This window comes from Notechis scutatus, chromosome 2 (genome assembly GCF_049901735.1).
Source record: "Notechis scutatus isolate UNSWTSFEM ecotype Mainland chromosome 2, rNotScu1.2, whole genome shotgun sequence".
Lineage (NCBI taxonomy): Eukaryota > Metazoa > Chordata > Lepidosauria > Squamata > Elapidae > Notechis > Notechis scutatus.
Window position 1 is genome coordinate 82,339,215 of NC_142010.1, and position 15,506 is coordinate 82,354,720.

Below are 15,506 nucleotides of genomic sequence, written 5' to 3' on the forward strand. Positions count from 1 at the left end.
ATGCGACAGATGGAATTACAACAAGAAGAAGACGAAGACACCATCTTTAATGAATCCCAAAATTTACCTAAGGAAGAAGGAAGGAAGAAAGTGAGGAAAATGAAGGACTTAAGATCTAAAAAACATTTAAGAAAGAGAAAAATATGATGCAAAATAAATATAATGATAGCAAACAAGAGAAAAAGGAATACAACAGAGAAGGGATGCCAGCAAGACAGAGGTTAGAAGAAGGGGGGGTAGGAAGATCGGGTGGGGGGAGAAAGAAAGGGGAAAGGCGGAGAAAAGCCACAAAGTTTTAAAATTGGATGGGAAAAGAGGAATCTTTTTCAGGGATAAAGGGTAAAGTATAATTTTTTTAAAAAAAGATTTTGCAAGGTACATAAGACGGTATTGTAATATTTGTATTAGAAATAGAAAATTAGAATGGTTTAAGAGTTAATAAGAAGTTAAAATGTTGAAATGTTTAATAATGATTGATTTTTAAAATGTAATAAAATATTGAAGGGAAAGGCAATTAGAATGTTATAAGATTTATTATTTAGATTTATTATTTAACTACGTATTTAGGAGGATACTATGTATTTAAACATTTCTGATTTATTACTCTGTTTTTATTGTTATTAAAAGTAAAAATTAATTGATAGAATGTACCAAGCAGAATCAGATTGGATATTAGGTGTCATTTTAAATGTTAATCTAATATTTAGGGAGAGGATAGAAAGGCATCATACTCTGATTAGAGATTTCAGGAGAAATTCTTTTTTTTTTTCAGTATAAGGAATGAGATAGAGTGATAATAAAGGATGGGCAAAAGATACAAATTTAATGATTTAAATTAAGATGGATTGAATAAGATAGAATTATGAAGAGTGAAATGTGTGGAGAAGTATATATAGAAGATACAGAATGGTAAATAAAATAGGTAATGATCTGTAAGATGAGCATGAATATAATTAAAGCCCATATAAAGAGAGGTACCGGGGGCCAAGTTACTTTACTAAAAGATTTTTTATATGTTTGTTTGTGTCTGTTTATGTGTTTGAGAAGTATTGGTGAAACCTTTTAGAAGTATAGAAAGAAAATGACGATAATCAAGTCAGAAAGAAATAGAGGACAAGAGATGTTTTTATGTTCATTTAGAAATGGTTTAAAATAGAATTGTATTGTATAAGATAAGGTTTTATCTGACTTGTAAAATTTATAATGGAAAAAGGTTCAAATATGTAATGGTTGATGATGATTTGTTTGTTTTTGAAATTAATAAAACTTGTTTTAAAAAAAATAAATAAACTCTAGTGGGCAATCAGATTGGGAGAAAGACACTATGCAAAAGAAAGAAAGAAAAATATCACTTTTCTCATATACTTTCCTTCTGCTAGGATGGAAAATACCTTCTCTGACAGGATCAGGGCTATTGTTTCCTTCTATATGAAAAGATAATCTTAACAGGAAGAGGCATTTACTATATAATCCTTTGTGAGCACGCCAAGTTAGAACAAATCTATGCAGACCTTGCCAGGTATTCTCTGTCTTTGTATTAGTTCTGTGAGTAGATAAGTAAGTAATTCAATGTTAAGATTGGTAGGTAAGTAGATGATGAAACTAAACTGCAAGTGAAAGTGCCTTGGCCTACGAACCTGAGTTTTGGATAAATTATGAATTATAAATGAAAAAAGATTTCCATTCATATTCTAGCTCTCACCACCATTTCATCTCAAACAAAGACTTTTATAGACAAAGTGAGGGTCATGCATTTATTCTTGGGTGCATCTGTAGCTTTCTTGCCTATATATAAAAATGCATCCCTTAGTTCATTTTATTAAGAAAAAATCATCCATGTAGTTTAAAAAAGCAGTCCCAAAAGTATATGCAAAAACATATACTGTATACCCTCATTAATCCTTATTTTGATCAGTCAGTTATTTAACTTTTGTTTTGTCTTGTGACAGCAGAGTTGGTTACAAGAAACAGAGTAATCAAACATCTCAGTTGTTCATTTCATATTTCAATTTTGATATTTTTGTACCATGGTCTCATTTAGTTTGATATTCTTATTAGTGCAGAAATATCATGATTATATGCCTTAATTTATGGATTAATGCTATCATTCAATACGAATGAAGCCATTATTAAAATCAGAAAATTAATTTATAATGAAATTTTAAAGACTTATTCCTTGATAGTAAGTAGTCCACCAGAGGAAGATGTCACAAGGAACAGAGTTGTGGTCTAGTAGTTCTCATACATTATAACAAGCTTTGAAGAAGTTCCATAGAACTACTACTGAATTAAGTTGCTTTTAGCCTTCACTATATTTGAATAATTCACCCAATCATACTGAAATGCTGTGGGATAGTTCATAAAAATTAAATCCCAAACAGGTAAAGCTGTGGTTTCATCAAATCTACAATTTACAGCTTAAATCTAGTCATTCAAAGAAGCAATTCTCATTCTCTAAATGAAAAGCAAGAGACTCATGATTGAGATCTTGAATGTTTTCAATATTTTGATGATGATGATGATACTCCTGAAGATCATTAGATCATTTTTGGATCTAAACAGTTCAGCCCCAATGTACCAAATTTCTTTTTCCATTATAAAAACATCAATCTTTCTTGATCTAGAAACTGGGTTTCCAATCAATGGAAATAGAGATAGTTACAACAGTCCATTTAGTGACTGTTTAAAGTTACGATGGTACTGAAACGAAGTGTCTTAGGACATTTTCACACTTATGACCATTGTAGCATCCCCAGGGTCACATGATCAAAATTCAGATACTTGGCAACTAAATCATAGTTATGATGGTTGCAGTGTCCCGGGGTCCTGTGATCACCTTTTGTGACCCTCTGATGAGCAAACGTCAACGGGGAAGCCAGATTCATTTAACAACCTGTCTTACTAACTTAACAACTGCAGCAATTCACTTAACAACTGTTGCAAGAAAGATCGTAAAATGGAGCAAAACTCACTTAACAAAAGTTTCGCTTGGCAACAGAATTGTTGGGCTCAACTGTGGTTTTAAGTTGAGGACTACCTGTATATGTTGGGAATGACCAGGGGAGACATGATAGCAGTGTTCCAGTATTTGAGGGGCTGCCACAGAGAGGAAGGGTCAAGCTATTTTCTAAAGCACCCAAAGGCCAGACAAGGAATAATGGATGGAAACTGAACAAGGAGAGATTCAACCTGGAAATAAGGAGAAACTTTCTGACAGTGAGAACAATCAACCAATGGAACAGCTTGCCCTCGGAAGTTGTGGGAGTGCCATTACTTGAGACTTTCAAGAAGAGATTGGACTCCCACCTTTTAGAAATGGTGTAGGGTCTCCTGCTTGGATTAGATGACCTACAAGGTCCCTTTCAACTCTGATTATCTGTTATCTGAATGTCCCAACAACAAATGTTCTGTATACCTTTAGGGTTTGTGACAATGCAATAAATGTGGGTTGAGCTATTTCTAGAGGCCAAATGCACTCTTCAGAAAGACTCATGATTAACCAAGATATGTTAGCTGAAGATATGAACTTCTATTAACTGACTGTTATAATAGAGGACTGAAAACTGGAACATAGTGCCATTTTTTCTATTATAAATAGGATTTGAGGCAATAAGGCATTTAATTTCCTAAACTGCAGAGTTATAGATACTCCCAGTGACCTGCAATCTGCTTGTCCATCCTTAAGTATTAAAGCACAGTGCTTCTTTGGTTAAAATACTTTGTTTTATATATCTCAAAGGTTTAGTATCAGATCAGAGGAACTCTGAAAGGAAAAATATGGCCTCAACCCCACCACCACCACCACCAAGATTACATACTTATTCCTTTTCTCTGTCCAGAGCGAATATGTTTGTTGGTACAAAGCATGCAGTTCAACTTCCAAGACACATGAAGGTGGTATGTAAAAATGGGCAGAGGCCCTATGAAGCACAGAGTTGGAAACTAAATGTCTGTGGCAGGCACCCCAAACTTCATGACTATGGCTAAATGCCCCACAGTACACACTTTTTAAAGCACATCCCCCCCCCCAAGATTAGCATCACAGAAGAGGTGAAGAATTACAGTAGTTACCTTGTTTCTGGTTGATGTCAGCTGGCAGGTGTGGTGAATGGGAGCCATGGCTGAAATGTTCATTGCTATATGGGATGAGTGGGGTGAGTGGATGAACCCCATGAGATGGCTGTACTACGGGAACCTTGTTAGACTGAAAAACAGAAGTCAGAAGAAAGAGGATTTAGAAATGCCACCTTTTGAGCTCTGCAAATTGGGGATGTGGGGGGAGAAGAACCCAAGTCAGAAGCATCCTAAAATTCCTCTCTTCACCCCTACATTAGTTATCATCACTGACAATTCAACTTGCTTAGTAGATAACACGAAGCTTTGGAGATGAATATGCAAACACTAACATTTCAACAGAGGTATGGTAAGGAACAATTAGTCCAGTCTGACTATGTCTTTATTAGTGAGATAGCTGAAATGAGAATGAATTAGAACAGGTTTGTCAAATGTAAAATTTACTTTAGTAATTGCCATGCTTACTAATTAGCTGGCTGAATAGAGCTCTTGTTTTGTGTGAACTGCTTGCCAGCATCCCTCAAGATGATTTTTGGGGGGAATCACATGGTCTTCACATGTAAAGTGCTTACCTCCAACATCCTGCCAAAGTTAGCATCTCAGTTTATTTTGTATACATTTGTTAATCAATGTATTTGTTATTACTTATACCAATGGGAATAAAGAAGCATTTCTGCTTTATTGAATACTGAGCACTTCATCAAATATTGAAACTTTTAGAAGCTTTGCACATGTTGGGATGGCTTTTCAAACTAATACCTTTTAGAGTTGGAGAATGGGTGTTCCTCTACATGTTGCTGAATTACAGTCTTCAGCATCTCTGAACATTAGCATTCTGGGAATTATTGTTCGGCAGTGATATTTCCGCAATGCCTGAAGAACTATGCTTTAAAAGATTGTGACTATGGGAATAAAACCATTACGTGGAACTGGTGCTCTTCTATATTGTACAGTGCTGATACCCAGGAGACTGGCCATAATACTGTGTATGTACTCACAAGATTTCTAAACCCTGAAGTAGATCAGGGCAGGCCTGGAAAAAAGCAGTTTCAAGGTACTGCTGAAAAGCACCATGAACAAGTGTGAATCTGCATGCTTGCACAAACACATTCTTTGTGGGTCACATGTGTTATCCAACAATGTTTTGCAAGTCCAAATTAGTGTGTGAGGAACAGCACAGAGCACCTGAGCTTGATGCGTTGAGTTCTGTGGAGATATTTTTCAACTGCGGAATAAGACTCATATGTCAAGTTATTCTATAACAGTGGACTATCTTTTAAATGACTGATAATGCAACACAGTGATCGTTTTGTACTGCACAGGTTATGCAGATTATTTAGGCTTGAAGAAAATGCACCAAACACATTCAGTTCTGCCTTATCATGTTAAAGGAGGACAAAGAAATATATGCCTACATTTACCAGACTATTATGATGCAGGGTTTTTTTTTCAGTTGAAAAGAAAGAATTAGGTGAAAATATTAGGTTGAAAACTATTAACAATTTCCAGCTGCAGCAAATTCAGAGGAACTTGTTTTCAAATGAAAAATAGTAGTCATGCTATTAGAGAATCTCCCTGCCTGCCTCAAGCATTCTTACCATTTCATACTTGCCCAGTTTCGCCCATGGTTGCCTTTATAATGACACTGACAGTACCATACTGGAAAAATTGAGGTTTGTCATCCTGAAAAGCCCTCGGAAAAATACATGGTAGGGAACAATAGAACTATCAAATACAGGATGTTCACTGATTATTGAAAATGGAGTCTTTTAAACTGCCACATTCCTTACATGAGTCCAACAGAGCAAAGTACTATCAAACATGAGTAAACAAGGAAACCATCACATCTATGTTTGATTCTGTCACACCTGGCATTTTATACATAGACACCGAATATATTCAAGGCAATTAATATACTAGAGAGGGGGTGGAGAAATGCTGAATATAATGAACTCAGATTGTACAAGTAGAGGGGAAAAAATAGGCACGACGACAAAGTTCCAATTCTCAAATTAAGTTGCGTAGAGACCAGAGGACAAGAATATGTTTGATCATTTAAGGTAAATCACTATTGTATAATCAAAAATTAATGCCATCGGAACAAGGGTCCACAAATAAAAACATGAAGCAAATGACCCACATTAAAATATATAGCTATTAGTTAGTTCCATATACACAGGAACTAAGTGATTTGCAAATTTATATGTGCAGCAGATAATTAAAATAAGTCAGCCAAGCCACATACTATTAGGTTAAAAAAAAAATAAAGAACTGTATATAGGAAACATAAATCTTTTTCACATATGGAGAATACTGAAAGATAATTTACCCAGTTATTCTTTAATTCATTATGAAATTAACCCTGATGTCCATAATATATGAAAATATATGAAAACCATAGCAAAAATTGTCAAAGCAAATTAAAAAGGATATGCACAGTTCTGCACATAACTAAGAAATGGAATGGGGCAATTCACTGCAGCCAACTCACCATGGACAACTTGCCATGGCCAATTCACCGTGGCCAACTCGACATGAGACAACTCGACATGACCAACTTGACAAGGGACAATTCACTGGGGGACAATTCAACAATTCAGTTTAATTATTTCAATGTTTGCCATTCATATTTCATTTTGTCCCTCCTTTCTTTAATGATTCTATTCCATTATTTCTTTGAATTAGTGTAACTCATGTCCTACAGCAGTGAGGTGAGTTGGCCATTGCGAATTGGCTGTAGCAAGTTGGCTGTGGCAAGTTTGTCATAGACCCACCTAGAAAAGGGTATGGAACAGACTTCTACACACCTGCACACTTGCACTGCAGGGAAGGTCAAGAACTCATCCCACTCAAAGTGAGGATGATCTGTTATCAATTACTTGTCATCTTAGTGTCAACACTGACACCAGGACATATTACCATTTTGTTGATGAGTATGATGTCAATAATACTATTGTAGATTCATTGTATGTGTTGTAAATAGTTCAATGTATTATGGTAAATTCAATTACTATAAATCCTGTGGAAGTATGATCTGAAACATTACATAGCATCCTTCCTATTTTCATTGGACATTATATTTTCATGCGATTTTCATAGGAAAAAAATGAGTAAAATACAAGATAAACAAGATAAAATAGAAGATGAAATTGAAACAGAATAAAGAAAACAAACCCTTCCTAATACCATAACCCTGAGACCTAGTTTGGTGCAATGGTTAAAGGCACTGAGTTAGAACCAGGAGACTGGATTTGATACTCAGACAATGTGGAGGCACTGTGCTTTCCAACTAGTACTGCAGAGGGTAAAGTGTTGCAATGAGCCAAAAGAAAGGCTCTACAGTGTGCTGAGCAAGCAAGACTGAGTAAGTAGTTTGAGTATTGACAGCTACCACTGAAAGTTAGCTTATAGCACCCATGCAATATCAAAGACTCTTTGATCCATTTTGGCTTTAGCTCTCTCTATTCTGAGTTGCAGTAGAATAAATAGGAAAGGCCACAGCGATATAGCTCAGGTGAGATTTTAATTTTCCACCTTGTTGAAAGTTCATCAAGAGCACCAGTGAGTAGTAGGAACACAGTAGCTGAAGTCAATAAGAAAATGGCCAAGGAGAACTCTTTCTGATGCCAGTGGAACCATACTGGTTTCTATGCAGATTAAAGCATTTTAAGTGTAGCAGGAGAAGCAAAAAAAAAAAAAAAAAATGCTTGCAGAGACCTAGATTGGGCAATGTCTAAGGACTTGGAATTATTGTAGGCACATATCTATGCACCACACAAATTTCAGATGCAGTTTTAGTTTTAAAAGCTTGATGGGAACAGGTAACTGCCCTTTAGAAGAAGAAAAAACAAATGAAAAAGCATCAGTCCTAGGATTGCCTTAATGTTAATGCTAACTTTGGCACAACTGGCTAATTTATTTCTGCCCAATTAAAAAGATTTGAAAAAACAAAACAAAGTTAAAACTAGAACTTGCTTAATTTTAGTTTTTCCAGTTTGCAATTGAATATAATGATCTTTGCAGCAATTATCTCCTCCTCTTATTAATATAAATATATAACATTTTGTTCCTAGATATTGATTGTAAAGTTTTCTCCCTGCAAAAATTCCACTAAAAGCTATAGACCTCTACTGAGGCCCCCCTGTGTCAGCAAAATGATTAACGCTTTTGTAGATCCAAGGAGCTGTAAGGCTCAGTTTCAGCCTCAAACCACAAGACTTTACAGGGTTTTTTTTTTTTTAATATTTAATATGACAACCAGGCTCCTGTCTTTGTTTTTTTTTTAAACTAATTAAATTCCCATATTAAGTCTACAAAATTACTGACTGTTGCCCTAATATAAAGCTGCTGCCAGCTTTACAATGCCTAGAGGTCTGAGGTCTTACCTTCCCTCAAATTAACAATGGAAGGCGGTCTTATGTTTCATCCAGAGGCAAGACGCGAAGTAGAGATGGTTAGGCCAACTAAATTCAATGAGATTTAAATAGTGAAATATTTAGTGCTGCAGCCTGGAGAATAAATCGTGAAGCACAGAAAGACAGGCATAACTTTATTAAGACAAGAGATTTCCTACTTCAGTTTAAACCTGGTTGTATCATAAAATACCCTTGATCAGAGCTGCTTTATGAAATGTAATTGGGATTTAAATCCCAGTTCCTATAAATTAATATACAAATTTGGACTAGTTAAAGAGGTTTTATCTGACTATTCTTGCATCTGATAAATGAAGAATTTGCTGCCTCTTCTCCTTACAGACAATTGTCATATCAGATGCTTTGAGATACCTTTCCTGAATATGGGAAAGTATACACTCAGTAAAAAAGTATAAATCAAGCATGTTTCCCAACATTGGTCTTTCCAGAGGTAATGGACTCCTTCTCATTCAACATGGCCCTGTTAACTGTAGTATGTGCCAAGGAATCCTTGGTATCCTAAAGACTAGCACATTTATTATGATATAAGGATAATACATTTGTCAATAAAGAGCTAGAAGGCTCTATTCTAACACATACTGTATATCCTGGAAATTGTTGCAATATATTATTCTGAGCTAATCTGGGTACAAATCTATTATTTCATTACTTATACAGACTTCTCTATTGAGACCTTGAGAACGTTCATTTTCAATGTTTATTTAAATATAATACATCAAGACAAGCAGGTTCTATTTCTTAACTTATACATATTAGAGAATGGCTCAGCAGTCTAGCATTCCTAACTATTTATCTAGATCACTGTTTTTCAAACTTGGCAACTTTAAGAAGTGTGGACTTTAACTCTCAAAATTCCCCAGCTGTGAAGTCCATACATTTTAAAGTTGCCAAATTTGAGAAACAGTAATTTAGATAATTCACAAAACCTGAATAATAGTGATAAAAATTGTTATCACATATCCAAAATATTGAAGATGGTATTAAGAACAGATGGGAGAAAACATTTCAGGTTTAACATTGGAGAACAGTAGAAGCCAATTTAACAGAAGAGCATGAAACCAATTCATATACAGTTTTGCTTAAATTGATCATTTACAAAATGTTTGTGCCTATGGTATTTATATCATCTACATTACAAATGAAATATGACTTGAAATAAGTCAATTTCTGGGGTGGGCTCAGAATGATGAATACAAAATAATGTAAAAAATTAAATTAAAGGGAGATTTGTTGCCCTCAATTCCATTTAGGCTCAATGTTAAAAAAAAAAAAAAAGTAAAATCATGGATTTACACTCCTGCGCATCATGGTATTCACAGTGAATCTTCACCAGTTAGCAGGTACTTGCTGCTTGATCAGTCTCAGGGCTTTTTTGTTGTTGTTGTTGTTAAAAAAAAGAGAGAGAATCACACCAGAATAATTTTCAATTTTGAAACTTATCTCAGCTACATATCAAGGTAAAAAACAAATATTTATTTGGAAAGACATCAACAGCTATATACGTTTTGAAAAACTATTTTAAGTCATTTTACTATAAAGTCACGCTACTGAAAATTACCCCAGTTTTGAAAGCCTGTGTATATTCAGTTCACACATAGTCTTCCTTTTTAAAATTTAAGAGGCACACACACACACACACACACACACACACACACACACACACACACAAATTCACATTCTTTCTTCTTACCATCCTTGCTTCAAAGTGTTAACTGAATTCTCCTTTGCTTGGCAGATTCAGCTGTTCCTCAAATTACAAGGACAGTTTTCCTGAGGGTTTCTCTGAGATTTAGAGGTGGCACTAAGTGCTTTCAACTAGCTTATAGGAGGTGAGCAGCTAGCTTAACTGCTTGGCTGGGTCCCAAAGCTCTTGTGGACACACACCTGCAATCTTATTTCTGTTATTTACCAGGCACACATTTTAAAGAGATAAGCAGGTACTGCCACCGTCAATCAAAAACACATTTCATGCTAACCGCACCATTCAAATAACTTAACAGACACGGGCATCTGAGTTCTGTGGTGAACCTCCCCTCTTAGCAGGGTCTGCAAAAAGAGAGAGGGAAGCTTTCTTGAGCTGGGAAAGACAGCTGCAGTCTTGAGAAAGGCGAGAGAATTATCACTTGTATTTGGTTTCTCAGAAAATTCAGTTTTTCTTAAAGGCATAAATGCAATTGATATGCTGGGGAGGGAAGCAGAAGGACAGTGGGAAAAATGATTTCATCTGAAAAAGTTTAATTAGAGAGGAACTATTATTGGTGGCTTGTTTTCTTCCCTGTATACCTAGACCAGCAATGATTATAAAGCATCTTGACGATAATACCTTTATCAGAGAGAATATTATTGACACTAGTATTCTAACTGTGGGAATACTCTCCTTGCAAGTACAGGTAGTCCTTGACTTATGACCACAATTGAGCCTAAAATTTATGTTGTTGAGACATTTTAAAAGTGAGTTTTGCCCCATTTTATGACTTTTTTTGCCACAGTTGTTAAGTGAATCCCCGCAGCTGATAAGTTCATAACCCAGTTGTTAAGTGACTCTGGCTTCCCCATTGATTTTGCTTGTCAGAAGGTTGCAAAAGGGGATCACATGACCTTGGGACACAGCAAAGGTCATAAATATGAGTCAGTTGCCAAGCATCTAAATTCTGATCACATGATCATGGGCAAGCTGCAAAGATTGTAACTGTGGAAAGCGCTCTTAGGTCACAATTTCCAATAGGAGTTGTAACTTTGAAAGGTCACTAAATGAACTGTTGTAAGTCAAGGGCTACCTATATAAGTGGATACCCACTTTTTCAGAATCAACAAAACCCGATGCCTAAACCACGTTTAACTTTCAAAATAAGCAAAACTATTGTATGTTTAGTAGCAGACAAGGATCACTTACAATACCATGACTTCTTACAGGAATAAATGAATTAAAACAGTGATCCCAATTTTTGGGGGTTTTTTTTTTTTTTTTTTGGTGGGTTGGTGTTTTTTTTTTTTGTTTTTGTTTTTTTTTTTTTGTTTGTTGTGTTACCGGAAGCACTTTAAAACAAGAGGCGGCGTAACCGCGGCCGGGTAGGACGTTCCGTGGGGGGGGGGGGGAGGGGGGGGGGGGGGGGTGGGGGGGGGGTGGTTGGGGAGGGGGGGGGGGGTGGGGGGGGGGGGGGTGGGGACCTGAATTAAAACACAACAGATACTATTTCCTGCTTGGAATATTACTGTTGTTGTTATCCTATGCACTGACAAGTGGTTATCATTTCTGCTAAATTTGGGCACTTAAATTTTTTAACTTTAGCTACAATTATTATTTCTTTTTTTTAATAAAGTTTTATTTGGGTTTTCACACACAAAATACAAGTAAAACATCTTTTTTGAAAATAGCATGGTCCCGGGTTGAATTTTTTTATACAGACACAAAACTCAATTTCATGCTCCTTTTTGTATTCTATTCCATATCTTATACTATTTTACATTTTCTATATAGTTTTCCCCCTCTTTTAATTTTCTCAATTTTAGTTTGATTATCTCATCCCAATTCCAATCATTATATTTATACTTTTGTCTGTTCTGTTTCAATTTCATATTATCTTTTCTCATTAAACAAATTTTCTCCTGTAGTTACTAATTGGAGTATGACCCCTTTATATCTTTTAATTACATCCATTCAACTCTTATTTAAACTTCAATATATACCTTAAGTTTATGACCTTCAATATAATACATAATACATAACTTCCAATCGAATTCTGCTTGGTACATTCTTGTAATGCACACTATATTATTTAAAAAAAAAAAAGAAAGATTGTAAATATATGTAATTATAAACCCTCATTCCATTCCAGTTCAGTTCTATCATTAATAATCATTAAAATCTTAACATCTTTAACACTTCTTTTCAATTAAATATCATACTTCCTTAAAAACACATATAATCTCCATAATTAATTTTGCCCTTATTTCTCTTCACATATGTTTTATAAATCATTAAATATACCTTTCGTTACATTTATTTATTGACAAGCATTCCACTGAATTACGATAGCTATTTTTTCAGACATTTTAATCATACATTGTTTCATATTTTCTAAAATTATTTCTGTTTCTAATATAACGATACTATCTTATGTACATTTGCAGAATCCCTTTTTCCATTAAGTTTTCACCCATTATCTCTAAATAGGCCCTGTTTCTCTATATTTTGCTTCTGTCCTTTATAACTTCTTTTCCTTTCTTTCTTCCCTCTCATCTTCTCCCTCCCCTTTTTACCCTCTTGTCTCTCTAGTTCTAATTCTCTCTTCTGCATTTCCCTCTTCTGTTGCTTTCTGATTTTATACTTATTTTTCACTCTATTTTTTTTTGGAGTTGTTTTTCCCAATCTTAAACTTTCCATTCTCTTTCCCCTCTTTCCTCCCCCCACCATCTAAGATTACTTGTTCATTAAAGATGGCTTCTTCTTTGTCGCAATCTTCTTGTTCCGCAGGCATTTCTTGTTGTTTCTCATAATTCCAAATCTCCATTTCTAAAAACTGAAATACGAAGCCAAAAGAACCTCTCCCTTCTTGTGCATCTTCTTTGTACTTTTTAAGTTCCATTTTCAGTTCTTCTAAAAGTGGAGCCATTTTAAACAGTTTTAAACAACCACCCGATTGATTTTAGTCATTCAAAACAATAACCAAGAATCCAGAAATCATCAAGTAATCCAGATAGTCCCGAGTTATATCTTCTTATTTCTTTTTCGACTTTCTCTTCCTGGGGTTTTTGTTGCGATATTTCAGCTAGAATGTATCTTTTGGAAGTCTTGTTGAGATTTTGCTGTAAGTTCTTTTTTAATTCCAGGCAGTCTCCTCCCTTCCAGATCCTACCCTTTTATTCTTTTTCTCTCCTTTCCTGTTTTCAAAAGCTTTTAATTATCCAGAAATCTTTATTATCCCTTTGACTTTTTATTTTCAGCATTAAATGCCTATTAATGTCAAAGTGGATTTTTTTCCAATTTCTTGCTTAAGTCTCTTAGCTGTCAGTATAGGAAAAGGAGAAAACCAAATCTTTTCCCTTTTGTCTCTCCTTCGCAGGTTAAAAATCTTCTTAGGGAACAATGTTATTGTTTTTTAACAGTTTCAATTCCAGGGTACCTTATTTGTTGCTTTTGCTGTTTGACCCGGTCAACCAAAACTTTCTCTTCTTATCTTCCTCCTGCACATTCTTTTCCAGTCGAGTTCTTCTTTGTGGTGGCCATTTCTGACCACCACTGGAACCGCCTTCGGGAAAGGGAGTAATGGCCAGCTGGGGAGGAGAGATGCGGCTCTCCTCAACCCTGCAGGCAGTCTCCCCCCTCTTCACCACCTCTACGGGGTGGCTTAGCCCCAAAACGAGCTGGCTCGGGGCGCTCTAGCGGCGAGCACAGATCGCAGAGACGAGGTTTCGGTCTCTTGCTGAAGAAGCTCAAACCAGAAGACAAAACCCGCTACTGTACGTATTTGCTGTCAGTTGATAATGGATTTGCTCTTAATTAATTTCCATATGAATTGGGTAATGTATGGATCAGAAGAAAGATTTACTTTAAAAAAATCACTTCCCAGAAGTTATGGTATAGCTGTCAGCTCAAGTTGCAAAACAGAGTAAACATTCTGAAAAAAACCAAGTTTAGGGATGCCTATTTTAAGCTAATTCTCTATCAAAATATACAAGGAATGAAATGTACATGTATTTTTGTGCTAATTAAAAATAAAATGTAGGGATTACTATGTAAATATAATGACACAGACTTGTGGGCATACACATGTGAAAATATGAACAGATTTTTTATGTAGCTGGCTAAGGCAAGACAATGTGGAATTAATTATCTATTTCTTTTAAATTCTCATGAAGAGATGTGCAGCTGATAGTGTATTTGATGTGGTAGCCCATGTCTTCCTGGAACATATGCTTCCAAACATTTCTGTAAATACTTCACATTTTACAGAGTTCACTGCAACAATCACCATGCAACAGACATACTAACTATTTTAACTTTTCCATTTGAAGACATTCTTCCTGGGCCACAAATTATTATTTACCATCTAGCTTTTAGTATATAGCATGAGATGAATTAGTTTATCTCTACTTTGATATTTTTTTTTCATTTCAGAATATGATTTATAACAGAAAAAATTAAATAAGCTCCTGTGAGAAGAAATTTTTTTATCCAAAGAAAGGGCCTTTTTTTTTATTTTTTAAAAGGAGAAAATTGTTTATTGCAGATGTCACTTAGGCTCAATGCCTCCTTCATGAAACTTTGACCTGTATTTACCAGGAAAAGGATAAGGCATTATTTGCTACTTGCACAGCTAAGATAGTTTTGCATAATTTTAATTTGTATTGGGGATATTCATTCCTAGTAAAGATTGAATAGGGTGTAGAAACTGAAGAAAAGGTAATTTATATACTCCTAGCCTTTTCCTCCATATACTGTATGATTTCAGGGTTTAAGAGAAAAGCTATGGACAGCTTATTGGATACTTTATTTGCTTTGCCAACTCATCTTTAAAAGCAATTTAAGGGGAACTTCCGGTTTGTCGGCCAGAGCGGCAGGGATTTGCGAAGCTGCGCGATCCCTGCCGCGCTAGCCATTTTTGGGGCTCCGACCCAGACGGGCGGAGCTAGGCTGCCCTGCAGGGGCAGCTGAAGGTAGGGGGGATCCGGAGAAGGGTTTGGGGGTGTTGCAGACTCCCTCCTGGCCGGCAGAACTCCCTTTTCCCAGGACAGGTGCAGCGGCGGTCTGTAATGGCCGCCACAAAGAAAAACTGGCAGCCGGGTAAGAAGTGCGCAGGAGGAAGTGGAGAAAGTGATTGAGAGAAGAAAGTTTTCTTGGCTCCTAGGACTCTAAGACATATTTAATAAAATTCCTGAAAAGTATGACTTTCTGAATAATACCTGCCAGAAGAGGAAAAAAGCGGCTGTTTGAAGGTGCTGAAAGGATAGCTTTCCCTCTTTTCCTACGGAATAAATAACTGGATATTAAGAAACCTA

The 15,506-nt window shown here is 35.7% G+C and overlaps 1 protein-coding gene across 12 annotated transcripts in view; it reads right to left on the reverse strand.

The window, feature by feature from the left end:
• The window catches only part of TCF7 (transcription factor 7), a 161,190-nt gene that overhangs the window by 54,475 nt on the left and 91,209 nt on the right, over positions 1-15,506 (reverse strand). For all 12 annotated transcript variants that reach the window (XM_087955306.1, XM_087955308.1, XM_087955307.1 and 9 more), the window contains exon 4: positions 4,072-4,204. In XM_087955306.1, the coding sequence (XP_087811432.1) occupies positions 4,072-4,204 (133 nt within the window). The remainder of the gene's footprint in view (positions 1-4,071; positions 4,205-15,506) is intronic.